The following is a 23618-nucleotide window of genomic DNA, read 5'->3' as shown; positions in this document are numbered from 1 at the left end:
CTGCTCCGACTGGTGTGTTTAGCGTCCTACTCCTATCCCGCTCATACACCAAAAGTGGTCCCGAAGTGGCAACAAATGACGTCACAGAAGCCGGAGTCTCATGCTGTTGCCTGTCGCGTTCCTGGCGGTTGGCCGTAGAAATGGTGGCTAAAAACACGAGCGAACGTGAGTGTCGCTGTCGTCACGGCGCCCCAGGCGTCCCAACTTCCGACTGCTCTAACTTCCGTTAACTGTCACAGTGGAGAGCGACCTGCAGCAGAACAGGCGTCTGCTATTCATACTACAACTCTTGGGACGCCATCAGGGTCGCGACTGGCGACAACATGACATTTTTATGACGTCATCAGGCAGAAATCGAAGGACCACTTTTTTGGCCACGGTAAACACACCACTCAGAGACGCGTTCCAGGCCAGCTAAATGGATGGGCCACTGCAACGTTTCGTTCCGTTCGTTGGTTACTGCTGCGGGGCCTGCGCTTGCGCGTAGGTCATTTAATCAAGGGGCGGCTTGCGCCACCTATTGCGTGTTTTAAACTTTTGCGGCTTGCGGATATGGCGCCGCACAGTGAGACTGATGAGAGGCGAGACACCCCCGATGCTGCCGATGCCCTCAACACCTCTTCCTACTGAGCCACTGAGCTTTGCAGAAGTCGGACAAACCAATTTGGGTGACTGTTCCTATGTTGCGCATGATTCGGGTAGTGTTTGTCCCGCCCATCATGCGTCCTTGTGATCCTACGCTGCTCGCCGAAGAGAAATCTACCTTTTTCAAGCCTCTACTTTGAGGAAGCAGTAGCCACCTACAGCAGGAAAACGGATCTGCGGATGCTGGTAGGTCCCCTAATTTTTTGTTTTTGCGACTTCTGTTTTTATTTTAGTTTAGTTAGTTACAATGTGTCCATTTTTAATGATCGGCCGAGTCAAGAAGCTCCTCGCTGCACAGAACACTACTGCTGAGGCTGCTTCAAACTGAACTGTCTAGAATCCTAACGCTGACACTTTCATGAGGATCGAAAGGCACAATTCAGTTTCCGCGTTTGTGCATGTTTTCAGTTTGTAATTCAGGTTGGCGTTCTTTATTCTGCAGTTGTCTCGCGCATTGTATCTGATTTCGCTTAGACCCGGTAATATGGGAAACCAGGTAGTTGATGGTCCTGACCTGTTTCACTGAACTGATTATGAAGTCAGGCACACGGTCAGATGTATCTGGTGTCGGACTCTCGTCTGCGTGTTATAATATCATATGGCTCTTGATAATGACACATTACTTCCCATGGTAACATTTATTTTCCAGGAGGATTTAAGTGCTGCTAGAGCCTTGTGTCCTGAAAACCAAGGTGTTTAATTAGTAAAACGTTGTAGACGCTTTTTCGTTTTGGGGTTTGTTTTGTTATATAAACATGTGAAAAAATCGACCGACTATTCCCTGGTTTCGTTTTTAGACTGCAAAGCTCCCCACAATCATTGTTTATTTTCTCTCTTGTTCTCTCTCTTTCTGCAATTTGGGTTTGATTGCTTCGTTTGGTTTCTAGCATGTTATTTCTCTATCAAGGCGTCAGGTTCCTTTATTTCTTAGTTGAAGCGTTTAATCGGAAAACGCATGTTTATGCAGTTTGCGTGACTGCCGAACAAAAAAATGCCGGGTCATTTGTTTTTCACGGGTGGCTCGTCAAGGTGATGGCAAATCATTATTTTAAAAGCAGAATTATTTTTTTAGGTTCAGACCCAAACGAAGATGTCTGTAGTACTACCAGTACTACTATCAAACTAGGTCCTGAAAAGTGATGTGCTAAGAGCCACAAGCTTTATGCTAACAAACAAGATATTTAACTACATAATTTAGCATGATCATATCTTGATTACCCCAAAAATTTAGCACACATTTAATCACGCTGCACATTCCGCAAAAACAAATTTCGGCAAAAAAAAAAAAAAGCCTTTTTTAGATGGTGTGGTGCATAAAAAAAATTCTCATCAACAGCACACCATGAAGAATGCTCATTTTATTGGCACAGAGGGAACCTTGTATCATACAGAAATCATGATTATCATATTCTGTCACATCTCATCGTAATGAACATTCTTGGAAAATTGATGTTTTTTTCATTTGTTTTTCTCACCCAAGCAATCCTTTGTAGGCTACAGCGTAATTTGCTGTAAGAATTTGTACACTTTTATTTCAGTAATAATCCACTTCATGCTTCAGAAGCATTGTTTAATCTCGAAGGACATCCATCAGCCGATGGGTAGAGCGTTACTTAGCTTGTGGTCCTTCGGTGACAGATTTACCTTAATCATTTCTAATGAGTGATCATCATTGGAAAACATTTGTCGAGTGAGGCAGCAGATAAAGTAGCATTAGCATCTGTGGTCAGCATCGCCAGTGAAGCTATAATACTCCAAAGGCAAAATTATTGCTTAATTTAAAGGGTCTTCATTCCAAAACATTCATTCAAACATTTGTATTTCTACTTTCAATATTGCCCTCTTAACCCTTTGACGGTTGAGATTTTCGGCCAAACGATGTTTCCCAGTGGTCAGGTTTTGTTTACAAAGGAATAGTGTAAAGAAATGTCAATGTGCAGGTTATTTCTCAACTATCTAGCGGAAATACGTTCAAGGCTTGCAGGCGGTTCAGGTTTAGGTGCATCAAATGTAAATATTGAAGGTGAAAAGTTGTCACCTTTCTTCAACACGGTTTCATTTTGGCGCGTTCGCTTCCCTGACAGTACTTTACAGAGCTTCTTTGTCGAATTGTAAGTTCTCATCCTCTGAGTTAAATTCTGAGCAACATAGAAGTTCGAAGTGTAAGAGCCGGTGCTCCAATTGCCACTACCGCCAGAGCAGCCGACATTCGAATGAACCATCTGCCGTCTGTCACGTTTGCGGAGCGTTAAATTTAAAAACTTTAAATAGTTCAGCAAAGCGAAACACTGTGCAAATGTTAATGAAAACTGTGCATATATAACGCTCATAACCTCCAAATGCATACCAAATAAAAAGGCCTTCCACAATGCACTTGGTTTCCCGTTTAGGCGAATACCTTCAAATGTGTAATCGCCACTGTACATGTATGGCGACGACTGTCAAAGGGTTAAAGGGACACTGACAGGGTATTTATGGTGGCCAAGGTTTCTAATGCGAAAGCATTAACTGTCGCATGGAGTGAGCCGATGTCATCAGCTGTTGAAGCCGCGCCAAGTGGCACCTTCCCCTGTCCCAGTGGAGTGAAGCCTGTCGTCTGTAGTAGAAATCTAATGGATAGGCTCCCATTGGCTGGCCCGCGTCTTAGTTTCAAGGAACGAGGCTCCAAGGCTGAGCTCAGCGTGGCGCGGCAACTTCACGAAAGGGCGCGTTCGGCCGTTGGCCGCTACCTCGGCAGTAGCTAAACGTGCCCGTCTACGCCAGTATGCTGCAGACGAACTGAGGGATCGGAAGAATGACATTTATGCTTTTGCATTCACAACTCTTAAGAAGTGCTTAGGTGTCCTCGGAATTTTTATTTGTGCATGACATATGAGAGCCCAACTACCCAGAACACAATTTGCGGATCGAAATTTGTTTTCTTTCCACCTGAAAACCACCGACCGAGAACTGGCCGGCTTGATTTGCGCTCACTCTCTTCTCCGTGGTCATGTGCAGTTTTCTATGGTTTAAACACAACCACCAAAGATAAATCAAAGGCATGGTTCATCGAAGGCACACATTTAATACTAAAAATATACAACAAATATGATGCCCATTTTTTGTTGCTTCTAAAAAGCTGCAAATACATTGATTGAAAAAAAAAAGAGGAATTGCACAGCCATCTGACTTTTGGTAACTTTCTCCTCCTCTATGTTTCTTCTTCCTCTCCCAGTCCATGTTCGGTTCCAAGTAGTTGCACATTTTGACTTTATTAAAAAAATATTTGATGCTGTGGCAAAATAATGATGGGGTAGTCTTCTGACACCATAATAAATGGCCTAGCAAAAAAATAAAAAAATTTTTTTGGAGGGGTTGTCAGTGTCTCTTTAGGGCACCCTTTCTGGCAACCTATATTTTTTTATTCAGACAATGAATAAATACACAACTCCCTCTAAACTGACAATGTCTAAATTGCTGGTTCCCTCTTGCTTTGGTACCATTGCACATGCTTCCCATAAATGCCAACAGGGCACCATCGCCCCATACAAAGATGCAGACAATGCCTACCTGCTGCCTGCTGCTACTACCGATTAATGCGTGATTCACATACTTTCTTAACCTGTGCTTTGTTAGCAACATACCTATGTAAAGTTTCCAAACGTGAATGTGATATTGGAAGTGAATGAATTTAGTGGTCTGTGGGAGTGAGCCAATACGAATGACGGGAGACGGACGAGCTAGTGAACCTTGGCAATACTGAGTCAGCCAACACTGAAACTTTTTATAGCTGAGTCTAAGCTCCAGGCAAAGGGCAGAAGGTGTGGAGAAATTGCGACGGCCAGGGTCCCTGGAGTTACAGCCGCTACGAGGTAACTTGTGCAGTGCGGAAGATGTTAGCTTTGTCGGGGAACACTTTTTGTAATGATGTCCTGCACCAGTTGTTAGGCACCCGTCAGTACCTCGAGGTGTGCGACAGAGAGGAGGGGAGGTGAGCACTGGGAGCCAGCCAAGGAGCACCGAACGAGGCACTGAAAGCGGGCACGGACTGGTCCAGCTTGCATGGCAGGAAAAGCACAACGATTTTCGAACTTTGGCCTTGGCCATTTAATTGCAAATAACTATCTATGTCACCTTTAAAAAAAGAGCAGAAAAGAAATATGTTTTCTTGCATGCGTTGGTTTTTGTTTAAAAGAAACGAAACAAATCGAAGTTCGAGGTACCCTTCGACTCTTGCACTGTCCTTCGAGCGATGTCACAGGGGTACCAGGTTGCTTCTCGTTGAGTTCTATCTTCACTGTCCGCAGTGCTCCGCTCCCTCCACAATGGTGACTTTATTAGGGCTTAATGTTGCTGGAGGTTGCGGTGGGTGATCGAGACAAGAGAAAGTTTAAACGAGGGAGGGCTGCATTTAAGAGGGTTGACTTCCTTTAGACGTCGTCACGGAAACTTGCATACTTCCCATGATGTGAAACCGGGGTTTTAACGACTTTCACACATGACTACAGATCGAGAAATTACGAGTTTGTTTTCTTTCGAGTTACGCGGCGGAATTGCAGTATCTTGGGCGAAGGGGCTGCGTTTTCTCTTGCTTGTGCCAAGGCAAACAATATAAAAAATATGAGCAGTGCATTCTTTAGACGTCAGAGTCGTCGTTCTTCCCCTTTAAAGCGAATCGGAGCTTAGTGTTGTCCGATGAGCGACGTGGCCAGTGGCTGTCGCTGAAGCCCTCGAGCCCACGGTGCGATTGAAGCAGTTTGTGCTGTCGGCAGGGCGCAGCGAGGGTGGGCCCGGTGCAGAGGCCGTCCCCTGCCCTTCCCTGAGGATGGAGGCGTCCCCCCAGGGGCCCTCGGCTGTGCTCTCCCCCTCTGGGGTTCCGGGGACCCTGCCCTACGCCCAGCCCTTCTTGCCGCCCTCCTCGCTGGGCTGCAGGCACGGCCACGAGGCCACCCCAGGTCGCAGGCAAGGCAAGTGACTTTTCCTCAACCTCCTCTTGGTGCATTAGCCCCTTGCTTGCTTAGACTCCTTTGTTATGTGTTTAGAACCCTGCGTATCTGCAGATTCCCCATGGATCATCCGCGGATATCTGCAGTCAACTGGTGTATAGAATGAACCAAATTTGGCAGATTCTGGATCGGATGCTGGATGCCAGGGACTGCGGATGCAGATCGGATGCGCGTATTCGCCGGTCCGGTTCTAGATTTTTGCCGAGGCGGCTCATAAGTATGTGCGACTGCAGAGTGTAGGGTGAATAAGTGAGTGACATTATGAAGTGCATCACCGAATGCTTTGCAGGAGCAAATTACTCTCTTAGAAAAAAAATATGCCAATCGGGGGAAAGACTGCTCGTTACACCAAGAAAGACTAAATTCTCCCCAAATATTGCTCTAGAGCGTGCTTTCTTGCCAAAAATGTTGTCCCTAGAAAAAGTAAAGAATGCAGGTGCATCAGTCGTCCTGGAAAGGCATGTTCTTGTCTAACAGGGAAAGAAGGGAAAGCGTTTCTGGAGCAAAAAAAGCCCAAAACATACAATGTACAAAAAAGTACAAGAAGCCTCCTTCCCTTCGTGGCGTGCATTTATTTTTTATTTTTCCCAACATTTGGCAACTCGCTGCTAAGTGTGCGGTTTAGAGCATTCAGCTGCAGGTTCTTGTTTAAAACTGAAGCCGATAGGAGGCGCTGTCATTATTAAGTTCTGTGATATTTTCCCAGTGGTGTATTCGCGTCTTCCACTTAAATATGAGTACTTCACTGCGGTGAATGGCTGCCATTTCTCTTCCACTTTTTTTTATTGTTTGATCGAAATAAATTGACACAATGTTGTTAGTACATTCATTGTTGATTTTCAGCTTTAGATAATCTGCTTGAAGTAAGTGTTCCAAAGCAAAAATAAAATAAGATATTAAGATTTCTTTCCTTTTGAGCACATCTTCTGAGCAGAGTGTTGCAAACTCCCAGGACGATTCCTTATATTATAATGAATCGTTCTGGGAGATGAGATGGAATTGTTTTGAAAGGATGATTCCTTATATTATAAATACAATAGGACAGAATACGATAAAATGGCTTTCACCGTATTCTGGCTCATAGAGGTTTTTTGTACAAAGATGAGCAAACGGCTTATAAGGTATCATCCTGAAATTGTTTTTTTCATTACGCTGAATTTTATGATGTAAAGTGAATGCCCGTATTGCGGGTTGTATGCGCTTCTGAATTTAGCTGATGCAGTTTGGATGTACGCTGAATTTTATGATGTAAAGTGAATGCCCGTATTGCGTGTTGTATGCGCTTCTGAATTTAGCTGATGCAGTTTGGATGCGGATCGGATGCAGATATAATAATTTAAAAACATTGCAGATGTGGTTCGGGTGCAGATACGAAGTCTGCGGATGATAAAACTGTTATTGTTATCTGTGTCTATTGAGACTGGGACATTGATCACTTAAGCCATAGCCTATCAGTAAATTGCTGATTAATTTCTTAATCAATTAATGGGTCAAAAGGGTTTGTCATGCCCATGACAAACCCTTCCATGGGTTTGTCATGGGCATTATCTCTGTCGCTGTCAAACTCAACATAGAGAATTTAATCACTGGTGAGATTTGTGATCTTTTGGGATGCCATGCTTTCAAGGTACACATTCAAACTGCAGATATTTGTTGTTCATACCTAAATATGCATCAAACACCTGCTAGCACCATCTTCTATCAGACATAACAACAAAACACAGGCGATATGCAAAAGATCACCAGCAATGTGTATACTAGGTGTTTAGGAAAAAGTGAAATCACTTTTTTTTCACCTAAAATTAAGATATGCATTGCCAAACCTTCAGTTTCTGCCTAAATCTAGTGCCAGCAGCTGGGTCCAGATGCCAAAGTTTTGGAGCTTACTCTCTGTTATGTGTGTCAAAGCACTGAGTAAAGGCCGAGACTGTGAGTGTAAGCTTGTGGTTCTCGGCAATGCTACTTTGCAGCTGGTTGTGTGCTGCAAGTATCCTAAAAGAACATTGCTCTCATAGCATTGTGTTGCATAGGCTGGCACACCAACCAGTTCAACCAGCCAATCTCCAGTTTGCAGTCTGAAACCCTGGCTGAGGTGCCCATATTCTAGTGATGAAAGTGCTGCGCCATTTCCGTCAAATTGCACCATGAACGTCTGCTACATCTTGTGCTAAAATGGCAGTTTTCCTAAGAATTGTGCCTCACCTGTGCCAAGATGAACTGAAACAAAGAAAACAAGAATGTTATTGGAAAATATAATATTTAGAGAAGTAGAATGAATGGAAAAGGGTACAAATATGTATTTCACAGTGTCTCTGCTTGCCGTATAGTTGATTTTATCTTAGGTCAGAGCGCAGTCGAAGGCTGAAAACAGATACAACCACCAGCGCACAAACTAAAAGCGCAATTATTCCCTCTGCTTCATTCGTTTAGCCTATGAAATAATACCTAGAGAAAGATGACGATTGTCATCATGTCACACTTTTGACGCTGTTTTATTAATCCGATTGGCTCGTAGCATTGGCTGCGCCTTGACTCAAGAAACGAAGTATAAAAACTGCTCATCATTCTTGCCGAAGTTGTCATCGTCTGAATTTTCAAACAATGTCGGCAATGTGAGGAGCTAAAAGTTGCGAAAAATTTTTCCAAAACAGTGGGATGGTGGTTACTGTGTTACAACAAAACCGGGACCTTTTACTCCTGATGAGATCGCTTAATTATCATATGTCTGTCAGACACCTACATGCCATGGCTACTTGCACTGCTCGCGTCAACTTTCCCCGCCTCACACCAGCGTGCTTGCATTGTTTCATTGCTCCACCACTCTGCACCACAGTGCTAGGAGCAGTGGGTAAGATCATTCGAAAGGGCAGCAAGGTTTAAGTCATTTCTGGTTTCAATGCTCAAGTGCACTGATACTTTTATTTAAAGCACAACTGCAGGTTTTCATCATATATGTGGGTGGTAGTTTTTGCAGTTTATGATATTAGAATCTTGAGATTGGTAGTTTCAGAAGAATTTATGGTCCCTATTTTTATTTCTGGACGTTTTTGGCGGATGTGCTGACTTTTGCTGGGAGTTTGGAGGAATAATAATTGCAGGCTAAATGAGCCACGGAGCGTAAAAGGGGAAGTGAGATAAGGCTTTATCTTAACTAAAATATAATGCTATATTTCATTAAAAAAAATATATATATAGATTGTAAATGGCATCTTTATTTCTAAAAGATGGCTGTGTGCTCTGTGTTCCATTTAGCGATGCAATCACTTATTAATTTTCACGTGATGAGCACACAGATGTTGACATCTGCTTCAAAAATGTCAGTGGCTGCTCCAAACCAATATCTTGCCTGCTACGAAACCTGGTACAAAAAGTGAAATGCTGTTTCCATCACTGATATTCTGATTCACGTTTATAGTAGTTTGAGCACTCTAATTTGGATTTTCGTTGCATCCTAAAGACCCCCGGTGATCTAAATTACCCTCTAGAGGCTTGCTGAGACAGAGTTGGGAGGGAAAAAATAAGCAGCCAATAATATGCACCCAAGCGCTTCAGGTTTGATGATGAGAAAGGAATCTTGTGGAAGCTCACTTTCTGTGAATACGACACGAGACAAAAAAACGGAATGGTTCTGGTAATTTTGTAAATGAAAACACCCCATCATTGTCATGGTAACTTGAAATACGCAAAGATAAAAAGCGGTCTGTTGGTGTGTCTCCGCACAGCAGTGATGTGATTACTGAGCCAAACTGGGCCAAAGGGCCCTGCTATATTGTGCTACAATTAGCCCAAATGTGAGGAACTTGCACGAATATTGGGCCAAAACTTGATTTCACTTTAGTAAATACCGAAAATATAATGGCCCAGGCCCCGCTACACGTCTGGATAGTTATGGTAGGTAGGCTTGTGCGAATTTTCTGAACTTTTGGTTTTAGCCGCAGATAACATACTATCCTATTTGATCTTTCTATCAGTGTCAAACACTGACAATACCTGGAAGTTTCGCTATATCTCATGTTCCAAGTCTGCTCTGGCGTGTAAGTTAGCTTTGTTGAGTGTGCTTCCCACCGTGCTCTTGTGTGCTGCAGTGAAGCGGTAACCGCGAAGTATAAGCATTGCAATTTTGCTTATTTTGCTTTGCTGTTGTGCATCCGAGTGCTAAAAGGAAAACATTCCCCCAGAGTGAGACTTTAACACGCAAGCGTCGGGTATGTTTAAAAAAACAAGAACTTCGGGAGTATTGATGTAACATCTCTTAGTTGTAAAAATTTCTGATTTATACTGAAGCTATTATTTATGATAAACTGTGATATTCTGTCGATATCTTCTTCAAATTCCTGATTTAGTTGGGGTATTGATTAGTGAGGGAACAGACGAGCTTACGCTCTGCATAGCTTTATTTTTATTTGAACTCTATTGTTTAGTTGTCACCTTTATATATGTTTTATCTGTTCGAGGTGCAGTCAATAGAACAAACTTAAACTAAACTCGGTGAAGCAGTAGAAGGAAGCTTGGGAATAACCTGGACAACTTTGGCTGGATTGTTTTAAGAAATCGTTCACATGCCAATCTATGTTATTATAAGGTTCTACATACAAAATATGATTAATTTTTAAAATTTTTTGACAAAGGTTTTTTTTTTTTTTTTTTAATTTGAAGTAAGAATATTTGTTTCATTACAACCATTAGAACTTGCATAAAACATCAATTTGTGTGCTCAAGATTATTCTAATATTATTTTAGTGAAATATTGCCACACGCGCAGCTGGCCAAGTAGGCAGTGCCCTTTTGGCTGAACGGTTATCGTCCTTGGCTCCTACCCAAAGGTCTCGAGGTTCAATGCCTGGAGCGGGCGTGCCTTTTTGTTATTTCTGTAAATGTCACGTTCTGGTGAATTTGAGAACATTGTTGTTTATTCGAGGTTGAAATGTTCTATGCACCGAACCTGCTGCGCAGATTGTTTCAGAAGCCCATGCATGTACATAAGGGGCTCCGCATGCTGAGCCGCAGTCCGCCTCGCTCCAGCACTTGATCCTGCTGTTTTGCCGACATCGATGCCTGCGACGCTAACCTGCTTCTATTTTGTTTTGGGTACAAGATAGCCCCATTAAAATGTTTAGTTTTTCTAGTTATTTGCCGCCTCATCATTTGTCATTTGTGACAGTATACTATTTGGTTTACATTTTATTTTGTAGCTAAAATGACCATTCACAGCAGTTCATGCTGTCCTTCATCGATCAGCATTTTGTTAACATGCCCAGTGTTTCTATGTGCAACTAAACAGCTAGTTCTGTGTATAAGTAAATCAAACCTGCTGTCGCACAGAAGTGTGAAGGCAAAGCGTGCACAGTTTTTAGTTGGATAGGCCAACACACAAATCTTGACATATGATATTCAGAGTGGTATGAATAAAATTGAAGTTTGTGCTTGTGCTCAAAAAGTACTTTTTGCTGCTTCATAATACTGTAAAACCCCTTATTTTCGCAAATCGTTCAAAGAGGACATAATTGCGGCCATTAAATTTTACGAATTCCAGACGCCTGCATTGAAACTCTCGAAACCAAAATTTTTGTGTGCCCTTAAATTTTGCGAAATTTTTAATTCGTGAAATTCGCGAAAATTAAGAACTCACAAACTTTAAGGGTTTTACAGTAGACTTTTGGTGGTTCCAATAGGTGTTACAAAATGACTTGGGTCCATCGCATGACTGGCCCAGGTATTTATTCAGTGCCCAATGTAAGCGAGATGATGGTATCAAGAACTTGATCATACCTCTTTTAGTTAGTTGCCGCGAGATACTTGACAAGCTTGTTTGCTCTTCATGCGTCCTGCAGAGGGCAGGTCCTCCCTGTGGCTGATCTGGCTGCGAAAGTATGTGATCTTGTGCCTGGTCTGCGGGGGCTCGGCCGTCTTTGTGGGTGTCCTCTTCATCGCCATCTACTTCACCCTGAGGTCATACACGTCCTCCCTGCAGTTCTTCGAGACCATCCCCACCTATGTCCCTGCCGCCGTGGTCAGTGTGACCTTCTCTGTGTCTGTTCCCCTGGACAACATAGGTTTTTCGGCTTCACATTTGTGTCACTTGCGGTAAAATATAGTAAAAAATTTTTGGTGCTCGGTAGGTAAGTTCGAGCTGATGAACTTGCTTCACTCCATTGAGTGTGTAGCCTCAATAGCAGTGTTTCGAGAGTAAAACATAGCAATGTGGAAATCGGAGACGTGGCGTGAATTTTATTTTAAAAAGAATCGGGAATCTGAGGAAGAAAAAAGAGTGAGGAGTGTCATTGCAAATAAAATCGTTGGGTGGACCTACTTAGCTTTACAGTTTAGGCTGACCTGCACCGAGATTAGCGCCGTGGTGAACCGATAAAAGACTACGACAAAGGCAGTCGTTCCAATCCCGTCTTGGATAGCAAAGAAGTATACAGTCTACTTCAGTATCGACATGATCCTCATTATCAAATAAAGCAGTGTCGGGGCATCCTCACAGACCTAGGTGGAACGCCAAGGTTGGATCTGCTTCTTCGTCTCGACTGGGGAAGATTGATCAGAACCGTCAAATTGGTGTAGAGATAGTTAATTATTGTGACATGTCTTTATTAAAGAGGAAATATTGCCGAGACATTTATGCCTTTACTTCAACATTTTTTTGTGTCTAACAGTACTTTACCCATCGTTTCCTAATCTTTCCCACGTGGTACTAATCTTTTCCTTCCGGCGCCAACACACTTGAAGTGACATTCAGATAGCTGAAGTGCACTTGGTCGAAGTACACCTAAATGACCAATCTGGCGGGGTTATAAGTCAAATACATGCTTAGGAAATTTGTGCATTGCGGGTCTACATCATGCATGCGCAAAACGAAGGCCAGCTTTGCGTGTTGTGTGTGCTCACCTTTTTGGAAAGATTACGTTCGGGACGCAAAGAATTTTGCATGCTTTGCGTGCACGTTTAGCGGCATGCGGTACTGCGGAAGACTCGGACATAGCTAGTGTCAACATAATGGTGCCCAAAGTAGCAAGTGTCGAGCAACCATGTTCCTGGTTGGCAATGGCCCTGCACTTTTACGCAAAGTTCTTGTCTGTGGCGAGTTGAAGCATTTGGCCGAATGCAAGACATCACTATTGATCTTGAGTAGCAACAGAAAAGGCATTCAGAGGCCATGCAGCATGGTAGGGCCGCAAAACCTGTGAATGCGACTGAACAAGTTTGCTGGCGCCATTTCGTCAATTCTATGGCTTATGCACTTGCTCGTGAACAAAAAGTGTTAAAGCCACTCAAAGGGGGGGAGGCCTTTGGACTTGTACAGATTTTCATTCATAGTAAAGGTTACTTTCTGTGCTCAGACATTGCAATATCTTGCATTTTGTTTATCAGACTGCACAGTAAGCATTTGCATTTTGAAATATGCAACATTTTGATGTTATTCTAAGCCCCTCGTTGATGAACTCAGATTGCAGGTTAGATACTCTTGAGGCTGGTATGCAATAGTGAAACTCTAATACCTGCGATTGATCTTTGGCACTACCGTAATATCCCTAGAGATAGCCCATCTAAGATTGAAAGTAAATCGAGTAAAAATAGAGAGTAAATTAACTTTCAGTGAGCGATTTAAAAAAAGTTGAAAAAATGCTAGTTTTTGGATTCTGTGACCTGGGAAACTTGTGATGGCAGGGAGGGGCGATGAACCAAAAACAACTGTTCTTTCAGTCAGCAATGTTTGCTTATCACCCCCCGTGGCTAAGTAACACCATTTCTGCCAAGGTCGCCATTGGCCAGGGCCCTGCAATTACTAAAAGTGGGCTGTCTTTCAGTGTTTTTAAAAAAAATAGCAAACCATGCCAAAAATAGGGGTGGGTTATCTTTTGGGGTTGGGGCATCTCTCGGATTATTACGGTAATTGTGTTGCACCTTGCTCACATAGATATTTGTTGCTTTGCATGCAATTTATAATGGTGCCATTACCACCGATGATACTGTACTTTGAGGTCATTCTTCCCATTTTCGCGCTTCATTTTGCAGCTAATAGTGACAGGACTCATGGTGATGTGCTTTGCCAAGCGTCGGAACCGGTATACCTATTTGGTGAGTGAGAAAGCACATTTTTATGATTTCTAATGACCTTTGGTACAAGAGTAAGCTCTCGTATCATCCTGCTCACCGTTAAGCATGGCTTGAGCGCTAAAATATCCGAGCATTTGGTTGCTTCAGTCGTGTCGGTGCTCACCTCAACGTTGGTTGCGAAGGGCCTCGCAGGTTGGTAGATTTTTACTCTTATCAAAAACCTCGGCACAAGATTTGATAATCCCATACGTTTGTCTGGATGGCTTAGTCAAAAGAGTGGATGCTCGTTGGAAAATGAACAGCCATTAATGCAGTGGTCAGGAGCACCGTATGCCAGAAGAAAGAACTTGCAATAGAGGCATGCAGCGCTCACTCGATTGCTGTTTCATCAGCTCGGACAGTAGTCCTAGTAAGACACTACAGCTCTGCCAAGGTTGGCTGCAAAAACTTCAGGTTGAACGATGCAATCTTTTCTCTGGCGGATTTTTTTTATTTCCGTACTAGTTGCACTACCAGCGTGTACTATCTTATAGGATCCAAGTTAGAATATGCCTCACCTATATGGTCTCCATGGCTCACAAATCATCTAGAACTAGTTCAAAACAGGGCCCTTCTTTTTGATTATAATAACCATACTCAACATATACCAGCATATCAGGATTATGCCAATCAGCTAAACTTCATTCACTTTCCCTTTGCCACCAAGTGTCACTTCATTGAATTTCTTTTTTTTTTTTACAATAACCACCTCTGAGAATCATTACTCTCACCTCCCCACCATATTTTACCTCGTTTAGATCACCCACGTAAATTATGCCCAATTGAATCATCAACTGTTTTTCACGAGACTTCCGCACTACCATTGGCTATCGAGGATTGGGACTCATTACCTGACAACATTGTTTCTATAAATGATGCTGCTAAATTTGTTCAATTCATTGCCCTCTTTCTATTTAACTTAGCTTACTAGCTTACAGGGTTATATTTGTGTTTACTGTTCTATTTTTTGTTTTATTGCCGCCCCCCTGTATACTGCCCCTATGGCCCTCAAGGAAAGTAAACAATGATGATGACATCAGGACACAGCAGCTGTGCGGCATCACTTTCAACCTGTTGCAGTGCTCTGCCCGTAGCCTCAAATATGGTGACAGAAGGAGGCCGTAGAAACGTCCAACATGAGTCTAAACCAAGGAGGTTATATAAGACTTCTGGAGTGGCAGTCTCCCACACACTCCCATGCGACCGTGTGAAGCCAGATTAGCCGGTCGGCAGCCATCTTACTTGGGGCAAAAAAAGAAACGGCGCTGGAAGGGGCACTTGCAGTGCTCTGTTGCTTTTGGGGCTGCGTATTACGTAGAAAACAAGACAATTATTTTTTTGTTTTAAAGAACTCAAAGGTTGCTTAAGACACGTTGCATTCCTTTTTCTCGAATATCTCATTATAACTTCGGAGTTACCTCTGAACTATTACAGAAGCATCTAGGCAGAGTGGAAGAACAAAAAATGTTTCCTTTTTTGATATGGTTGTAAACATAAACTCACATTTTTCTTTTCTTTTTTAGTCTGTTTATTTATTCACAGTATTTACAGAAAACATAACACTCACAATGGTGAGTTAAATATAGTAAAGTATTTAAATAAGTTGAAAAAGCCAATGCTCCCCGGCAGGCTGCTGATAGAGGCAAAATCAGTGAGAAAATACTCAATTTTCCCTCAAAACGGTTATCAAACACCCGAATGATTCTATTCAAACCACTTTTCCTTCACAACAACTCGTTATCCAGTTGTATTGAGCCTATTTAATGTTTTCGTAATGTATAAGTAGCAGCATACCTCTCACGATCTCGAAAATTTGTGTAAGTGATCTAACACCGAAATCGGCAGTTTGAGAGATTGGAGAAATATCAAGCTCGCGAAAATAAAGTTGTTTATACTACTTGTTTTGCAGGTGCACGGTTGTTATAACCATACCATCTCGTGTTTTAGATGCAACTAACGAAAAAATAATAAGCGTTCACAGTCGCAACGATACTCACTGCTTTCTGCAGGTATGCTCTCGTTTGACCTCTTACGTCAAAGCAGTCATCTTAGAAGTATACTGAACACAGAACGTCAGTATTCTTAGGCGGCCAATCATCCCCCCGCCAAACAGCACGCTCCCACACAGCACACAAAGTGTTGTCTTCGGGCAACCTGCTACGAGCAAGCATGTTTAATGCTCTATTTCGCCGTTCTAACGCTCATAGTCATTGAGCTTTCTCCCGTAAGCCTCTTCACATCCAGCAGTAAACTACAGCGAGTAAACGAGATTCGTTGCAAGATGCTTGCTGCATACTTCCACACGAAAGTAATTCCTGCCATTGAAGGCTTGTAACAATGACAAAATAGTCTTCTGTGCAGGTAACAACAGCACAAATGTGTACTTTTCTTCTAGGCATTGTCTGATATCTGTTACGTTTTTTAAATATAAATTGAGGATATTTTGCGAGCACCCCTTCTCCGTCTCCACCCCAGGTGAAGTTTGCGGGCGGCTGCTGTTTGACATGCGTGCTTCTCTGCGTGGTGATCACGGTGACCACCACGGTGGTGCACATGAACCGGCTGCAGACGCTGCACAAGTGTGACTACTCCTCCAAGGAGAAGGCCTGCATGTGCCTCTCAGCCATCGCCGAGTTGCCAGCCCCCGACGGTGGGTGCAATTTCTCCTCGCTTGGGCAGTCAACAGCAAACGGCCACAAGTTTCTGGGAGGGGTGTTTACTCTGGTTTGTGTGCTTTCAGTAGGACATTCTGGACGGTTGCTGGACTCAGCCCGCGGGTGTGTTGAAAGGGGGAAGTTGTAAAAATGAAAGACGTTTACAATTCCCTGTAATGCCGAATTAGAGCGCAGCTCTTGAGGAGGAGGAGGAGGAGGAGGAGGAGGAGGAGGGGAGGGTACGGAGAGGGGGGCATGTTCCTCCTCCCCTCGTTCTCCTCCTCCCTCCCTCCCCCCTCGTGACGTCACTCGTGAAGGTCACGTGAAGCTCGTGACCTTCACTGTGAAGGTCATGCTGTTCGTTGTGACCTTCACAAGTGACCCTTGCGACGTCACGTGTGACGTCATGAGAAACGTCCCATAGTGCAACGTCGGAAACGGGCGCCTAAGAGCTGCGCTCTAAAATTACTCTTCCGATTTTCTGTTGTGAATGCCAGTGTTGGTAAGTGTTCTAAGTATGTTGTCAATCAAGAAAGCCATTTGGGTGGGTTTTGTAGCACTAAGATGAACTGCTCATTGCAGAATGTTCACCACACCAATTGAACCTTTCGCGGCACTGGCTAGATTTGAAAGTTTAATTGCAACCCCAAAAGTTCAAAAATACCTTTTTTTCTTTCCTTTTTTTATGGTTCTATTTTTAAGTGAAAGTTTACTCTGTTGGCAGCGAAACCATAACTTGTAAATAGCACCCCGTCAGACAGTGCCAGCTGTCATTTTCATTTTTAAATTTTCTTCTTTTTTGGGTCAACCACTTCTGCATCTATGAGCCCTGGAATGAAATGGTTGGCTTACATCAGCTAGTAATGCAAAATGCTGGTTAGCTGAAAAGCAAGAACTAAATGGTGCCTAACTTTTGATGCAGGTGACATATTCTGTTGCATCCTTTGCGACCGACTATAGTAAGTTACAGCTCAAGAAAGTAGGGCGAGGGAAAGGGACATTGGGGAGGAGGAAGCAGACAGAATGCTGGAGAGGAGAGGGGAACCTCCTCCTCTCCAGCATTCCGTCTGTTTCCTCCTCCCCGGCCTTCCTTTCCCTCACGCTACCTTCTTGAGTTGCAACAAACTAAATCACTGCTGGGGCTATCGTCCAGCAGAGTTTGTGTTCTACAATGCAGTTTATTTATGCGTTGCAAAAATCTCTGAACCCTCACAGACCCTGTAGTACTTCCAAGTATATGTTGAATACTTCTAATTTACTACAAGTAGATTTCAGGAGCATGTGGTACTTCACATTATTGGGACTACATCCTTGTAGCATTTTTGAAGGAATATACATAAAATTTCTGACTTCCGAGTACATTTTTAGGATAGGTAAATTCTTATTTAATTGAGTTGTTTCATTCATAATGTACAGTGTGCCCCCCCCCCCCCCCCCCCCCCCCAAATAAAATTTAGTGTTTTCATTACCGCAAAATGAAACAATGCATTGCCAAACATGTTATTCCCCGCCCAAGTGTAGTGCCAGCGGTTCAGACCAGACGCCAAAGCTCCAGAACTAATCATTATCTCGTTCAAAAGTTAAAAACGATTTTCTGACAATCTCAACGGGGAATATGGGGCCCATTTTTGGTGACTGGTGCTGTCATTCGTCTCCATGTATTTGAGAGCTCTGTCGGCCGCCATTTTCTCTTTGAAATTTTCGGAAAATCATCACTTATAACTTTTGAATAAGATGCGGGTTCTGAAACCTTGCCATCTAGATCGAACCGCTAGGGCTACAATTAGGCGGAGAATGGGCATTCGGTGAGGCAGTTTATTTCTGCGGTGAAAAAATACCTGTACATTTTTTTGGATGGAAAAATGTAGAGGTTTTTTGAAGGGTTGCTGGACTGAGATGATGGGGTAATTATCTGACCGGATAGATTGGTCCATTAAAGGTGTTGCTATAGCGGCTACAGCGGGCCTCCCGTGTGTTGCCTTTCTCTGCTGTGCAGGGGAGCACCAGTTTGTGTTCAACAACACACCCAACTGCGAGGTGGTGCACGGCAGCCTGTACGGCTGCTTGCGGGCACTCTTCGGTCTCTCGGTGGTGGGCATCCTGGTGTGCATTTTTTCCTCCATGCTCGTCTACCAGCTGCTCAGCCACGAACGCAAGAAGGTCTACCTCGAACAGGTACTATTCGGGCCACGATTTCTTCTGTGTTGCTCACATGTGCTACCCTTAACAGCAAGTGTGCGGTGCAGCTATGGTCAGTGGCGTAGCCAGTATGTTATATTGGTGGCGTAGCCAGTACGTTATAGTGAGGAGGGGGGTTGCCAGCACAGTCGTTTCTCCTCCGCCCTTTTTTGTCACGAGCTTGTGCTTTGAGGGAATGATTTGGGGGGAGGAGAAAGGGGGAGGGGCAGAAAAAAGAAAAGCTGGAAAGAAACATGTCGCCTGTTGTTGCTCAGGCATTTATAGTTATACAGTTGACTCTCCATAATTCGAAGCTCATGGGGACAGCAAAATGCTTTGAATTAAACTAAAACTTACTCAAACCGTTCGCTTTTTTCTTCAGTACTCATTGGAAGTAGCTGATCTTTGCTCGTCTCCACTAACAAAGACGTGCGGTATTGACTATGTTCCGGAAATTGCGAACCTTTCTTAGGGTGCCGAGGCTTCCACTTCCACCAGCTTGCCCGTGCACTGACTGTATTTTTGTTTCTTAGGGCGCCTCTGTAGCGCCACAAGCAGTTTCTGCGTTAGCGGCGCTTGGCCACTCGGCACAGAAAGCGATGCAATCGTTTCTGTGCCTTACGACGTACTTGCACAATTTCACCATCCAATGGCGGACTGCAGACCGCAATATGTTTGTTGGCATCAGTATATTCCATGGATGAAACATCTCGTAGGACTGGGTAACGCTTTGAGCCAAGCTTCATTGGTTGTATGCACCATGCTCGCTTTTGTAGCTTTCGCATGAACAAAGCTGCGATGAGCACGCCCGCAGCCATGCTGGCTTGGCGCAGCACGGCTTGTTTATGCACCGCGCACATGGTAGATAATATTGAGAGTATGCACGTGTGCGATTCAACTTGGTCGGCATGATTGCAAGGTTTTTTACATGCTCCTCGAGTTGCCGGGCCTCTCGACCACAAAAAAAATTCTTCGTATGAACCAGTTCCAAAAGTTAACATTTCAATTACTGCACTTTTTTTTTTTTTCTCCATGGACTTGTGCATGTAACTGCCGGTACCACGCCCCTGCTTCAAACTAACCGAGAATTCAAATAAAGCGACTTCAGATTACAGAGAGCCGACCGTAATAACCGAAAGGTTATAACGGTTGCGGTCCCGAAGTCTGGAGATACCAAATTTACGAACCAAGTCCCGCATTTCTGCAGCATTGTTCACGACGGTTACGTGACATTCCCTCGTCTGGTTCACAGACATTCCCTCTCTGGAACACCGAAGAGAAGGCCTATGTACCACGTGAGGGCAGGGTTCAAGGGTAATGATAAACGCACAAACAAGAGCTACTACAACTAATGTTACTTACCAAAATGCTTCTCGGCAAAAATGAGCGACGACACATCCAGCAACCTCTTGCCGTCGCAGCCGGCTGCCGCCGGGCTGTCATTGCAATCCCCCAACGTCCCAAACCGGAAGAAGGCTCAAAATCTCCCTACCCGGTAGTTCAAGCTCTGCACACCTCCTTCCACCCCGTACACACACACACGAAGGACACATAACCGGGCCGCGGACTTCGTCGGTCCTGGGGGCGCCGGAGGACGGTGGCCAAGACGTGCCAGGTGCGTGCCGTCATTCAAAGACACACACCTGCGACCCGCCTGCCCGCTCCAGGCCAGCAGGGTTGCAAGGGGCGGCCCAAACCCCCTCTCGCATCTACGCCACAGGCTACGGTACCTGGAATGTGTCGTCAACCGGCTCATTTAGTGTCCCGTCTTGCCGATGCGTCAAAAGTTGTCTCGAAGTGGCAATGAATGAAATCGCGAAAGCCGGCCTGTCACGTCGTGGGACGTCCCAGTCCCAGCGGTTGGCGCTTGAAGACCCCACAGAATGTACGACATGCAAGTGTCGCTGTCATCACGGGGTCCCAAAACTCCTGGCTGCTGAGGCTGCCGTGGTTTCTCAAACTGGAGAGCAACCTGCAGCGGAATAGGCGTGCGACTTGTTCACCTCCGGCCAGCGACAATGTGACACTTCTGAGACGTCGTTAGGTAAAAATCGAGGGACCACTTCTTTAGGACATGGTAGACAGATCATTCAGACTCGTTCCAGGCACCATAATAGAGCTGAAGCTCGTCAGCTCATACCACGTAGCTTCATCTTTGTCTATGGTTTGAGTCATTCACCAAGTAGCTCAACTGCAGTGCCACAAAACGATGCACATTACAAATAACATTTATTTACTTATGGCAGTTGTCATTAACGCACAAACATTGGGCATGTAGCTGCTCTTCCGAGCAATAAACACACAGCCCAGCTGAAAACCAATGGCGGGTGGTTTGTGAGGAAAAAGTTATTGGCTTTCCACATTGTGACAAGACCCCCCCTCACACAATGTAATGAGACCTCCGTATGAATTCATTACATTGAAGTTTGCCTTCCTGTTTGATGCCTTCAGGCATCCACAGTAAGCTCTGCAACACATTAGAGTAATGAACAGTTCCCAGTAAAACAAGCTGACCACGGGAATTTCAGAATTCTATTTAAAATTTATGTAGTGTAACCCATTGAATGTTTTTCTTGTTCTCGTCACAGAAAGTGATAACTAGCGTTGACTGTTCGGTTTGATCTTTGTACTATTGAAGTGTAGTGCTTTTCAATTACACTTTTTCTTTTATTGTTTGATACACTTAAAGTTGGCCTAATTAAAGCCCCTCTATCCTGGGAAAAGTGGAGCCATTCATTGTTGTGGAAATGCTCGAGCCACGCACCGCACGCTACTTCTGGAAAGAACATGGTGTCTGAAATCTAGCTCAGTGCTGCACTATGCTGCCGTGATCTTCCCAGGGGCTGCACGTTGCACGTGTCTTGTGCATCGACGCACCTTGCTCTACTTTTATAACATGAAGGGGCTTTAGGCCTACTAATAGGTGACATTATTCATGATTTTTCTTTCTTTTTATTATATATTTTATGTGACTTGTACCATAGTATATATGGCACGTGAAATGCTACCCCATACCTGTCGCGGCACCTGTAGGGGTAAGCAACGTTCATAAATAAACGTAAAAAAAAGTGATGTTGGGTTTTTTTTTTAGACTTTGCCCAAGTTGCCTAACAACTTCTAGAGACAGCTCTCTAAGCATCTACTACATTGTTTTTCCTTCACACTCGTCTCGATTGTCAACGCTTGTACTGCCCGTTGCAGCTGGAGCTGCGTCGCCGGCTGCTGTACCGACGCCATCCCAACCACACGTTCTGCGCCTGCTACAACGACATGTGCGCCCCGTGGCCGCTCTGGGACGTGCTCGACTACCGGCTGCTGACCCCACAGTCGGTGGGACCGGAGCGCCCGACCCAGGAGGAGCTGTCGCGGGCCACCCGCCCGACCGCTGCGGGCCACGAGAGGGCACCTCCGAGCCGCAGGCACCCGCTCTCGTGGCTGCCGTGGGCGCGCAGCCGTCGCAGCCGCTCTTCCCAGAGGCCCAGCCGCAACGCCGTGGAGCGCCTCTTGGTCCGCGACGGCTGGCGATGCTCCACTCCGTCTCCAACGGAGGTGCTGGGTTCTCCCGGGTCTCCCAGTCCGTGGCGCAACGGCTGCAGTCACGCCGCGCACTCCGAAGCGAGGGCCGGCCACTCTCGGAGCGCAAGGAGTGCCGCAGCTCACCGAAGAACGCGGTCCAACGACGGCGTGTTCCACCATCTTCAGATGAACCCCAGGTTCGGGCCACAGGGCTTCCCAGAGGCCCCCTGCGGCTACGCTGAGATCCCGGCCTACTTCTGGGGCCCGCCCCCGCCCTACTCACAGCCGCCCTCCCTTGAGGACGTGGGGTGCGTCGCCGGAGACGGCCGAGAGTCAGGGCAGCGCGGCGTAGCGGATGTGGCCGGCACGCGGGGGGAGGCTTCGCAGTGCTCCTCCAAAATGAGCACCCCCTCCGCGCAGCGACATGTGGTGCTCACAATCGGGGGAGACTATGCGGGGGTGTGCTCCCGGCGGACGGCCGACGGCAAGGCGACGAGGGAGGGCGACTCGTTCCTCGTGGAGGTGCCCTGCTTCCTGCACAAGGGCAGCCTAGTGTTCAACACGCTGCCCGCGCGGAGCCGTCGCAAGCGGCAGCCCAGTCCCTTCAAGTCTCTCTCCAACATTCCCCTGTGCATCTCGCGGAGGCTGAGCCTGCTCAGGCACGAGAACCTGCGCAACGGCGGCGGCGCGGCCTTCCGCGGGGGCAGGAAAGGCACGCTCGAGCGCCACGACGAGAACGCAGTCATCTCGGGCCTCGGGCGCACCATCCGGGTCATCTGCGAGAGGACGGTGCCCTCCAAGCAGACCTCCGTCGAGGAGAGCAGCAACAACGCAACGGAGACTGCCACGCCCACTGCGGCCGCCACCCTGCCGTCGGACTCAAGCGGCCCAGTCCCGACAACCGACCCGTCCTGGACGGCCCTTGCCCGGGCGCACGCCCACTCCATGCCCAACCTGAGCGTTGCCGCCCCGCCCGCGCGTCACTCGTCGGACGAGGACACCTGGACGTCCAGAGACTTTGCCGACACGGGCGGCGACGGAAGCCAGCTGTCGGACGCGACCTCGGCCCCCTCCCTGCCCGACGAAGAAGAGTTCACCTTTGAAGGGGAGACAGAGTCTAGTCAGACGACCCCGGTGGCATCACCGCCGCCACTTCCGCCCAAGACACTCTCCTCTGCAGAGCGGCGCCAGAGGTATGTGGTGCTCGCCAAGAGGCAGGTGGCCACCATCTCGCCCCTGCCGGTGTCGAGGGACCCCGTCACCTTTCTCCTGGAAGGGGGCGGCTGCTGCGCCTGCCCCTCGCAGCCCCACTCCCAGCTCCGACCGGGCCTCAACTTCCAGCCCGGGCGTCCCAGGCCGGACGCCGTGGGCGACGCCTTTGTGGTGACCATCAGAAACATGAACGTGTAAATGTGGGACCGACATTTGACCGACAGAATAGTGTGGTTACTTTCCGATATTGCCAGATGGGTGGGGCAGAAAACTGTGGTGGTGTGTTCTTACTTCCTTCCGAGGCGGGCATGGTGCTGATAGCAGGAAT

At 45.9% G+C, this 23618-nt stretch overlaps 1 protein-coding gene across 2 annotated transcripts; it reads left to right on the top strand.

Annotated features, from left to right (window-relative positions):
* Nucleotides 1-518: 518 nt before the first annotated feature.
* Nucleotides 519-23561, top strand: LOC8023930. 2 transcript variants are annotated; one of them, XM_029980743.4, is made up of 7 exons: nt 519-831; nt 5381-5591; nt 11462-11640; nt 13650-13712; nt 16206-16380; nt 18381-18559; nt 21764-23561. In XM_029980743.4, exons 1-7 carry the CDS (start codon nt 826-828, stop codon nt 23486-23488), a joined length of 2538 nt encoding a protein of 845 aa, XP_029836603.2. In that variant the 5' UTR covers nt 519-825; the 3' UTR covers nt 23489-23561. The 2 variants fall into 2 exon arrangements, with proteins under 2 accessions (XP_029836603.2, XP_029836604.2); XM_029980744.4 differs by having other exon boundaries at nt 608-831; nt 5397-5591.
* The last annotated feature ends 57 nt before the right edge of the window (nt 23562-23618 follow it).

The sequence above is a fragment of the Ixodes scapularis genome, unplaced genomic scaffold, assembly GCF_016920785.2.
Source record: "Ixodes scapularis isolate PalLabHiFi unplaced genomic scaffold, ASM1692078v2 PGA_scaffold0__279_contigs__length_252992795, whole genome shotgun sequence".
NCBI classification, from domain to species: domain Eukaryota; kingdom Metazoa; phylum Arthropoda; class Arachnida; order Ixodida; family Ixodidae; genus Ixodes; species Ixodes scapularis.
This window is presented reverse-complemented; position numbering and strand designations above follow the sequence as displayed.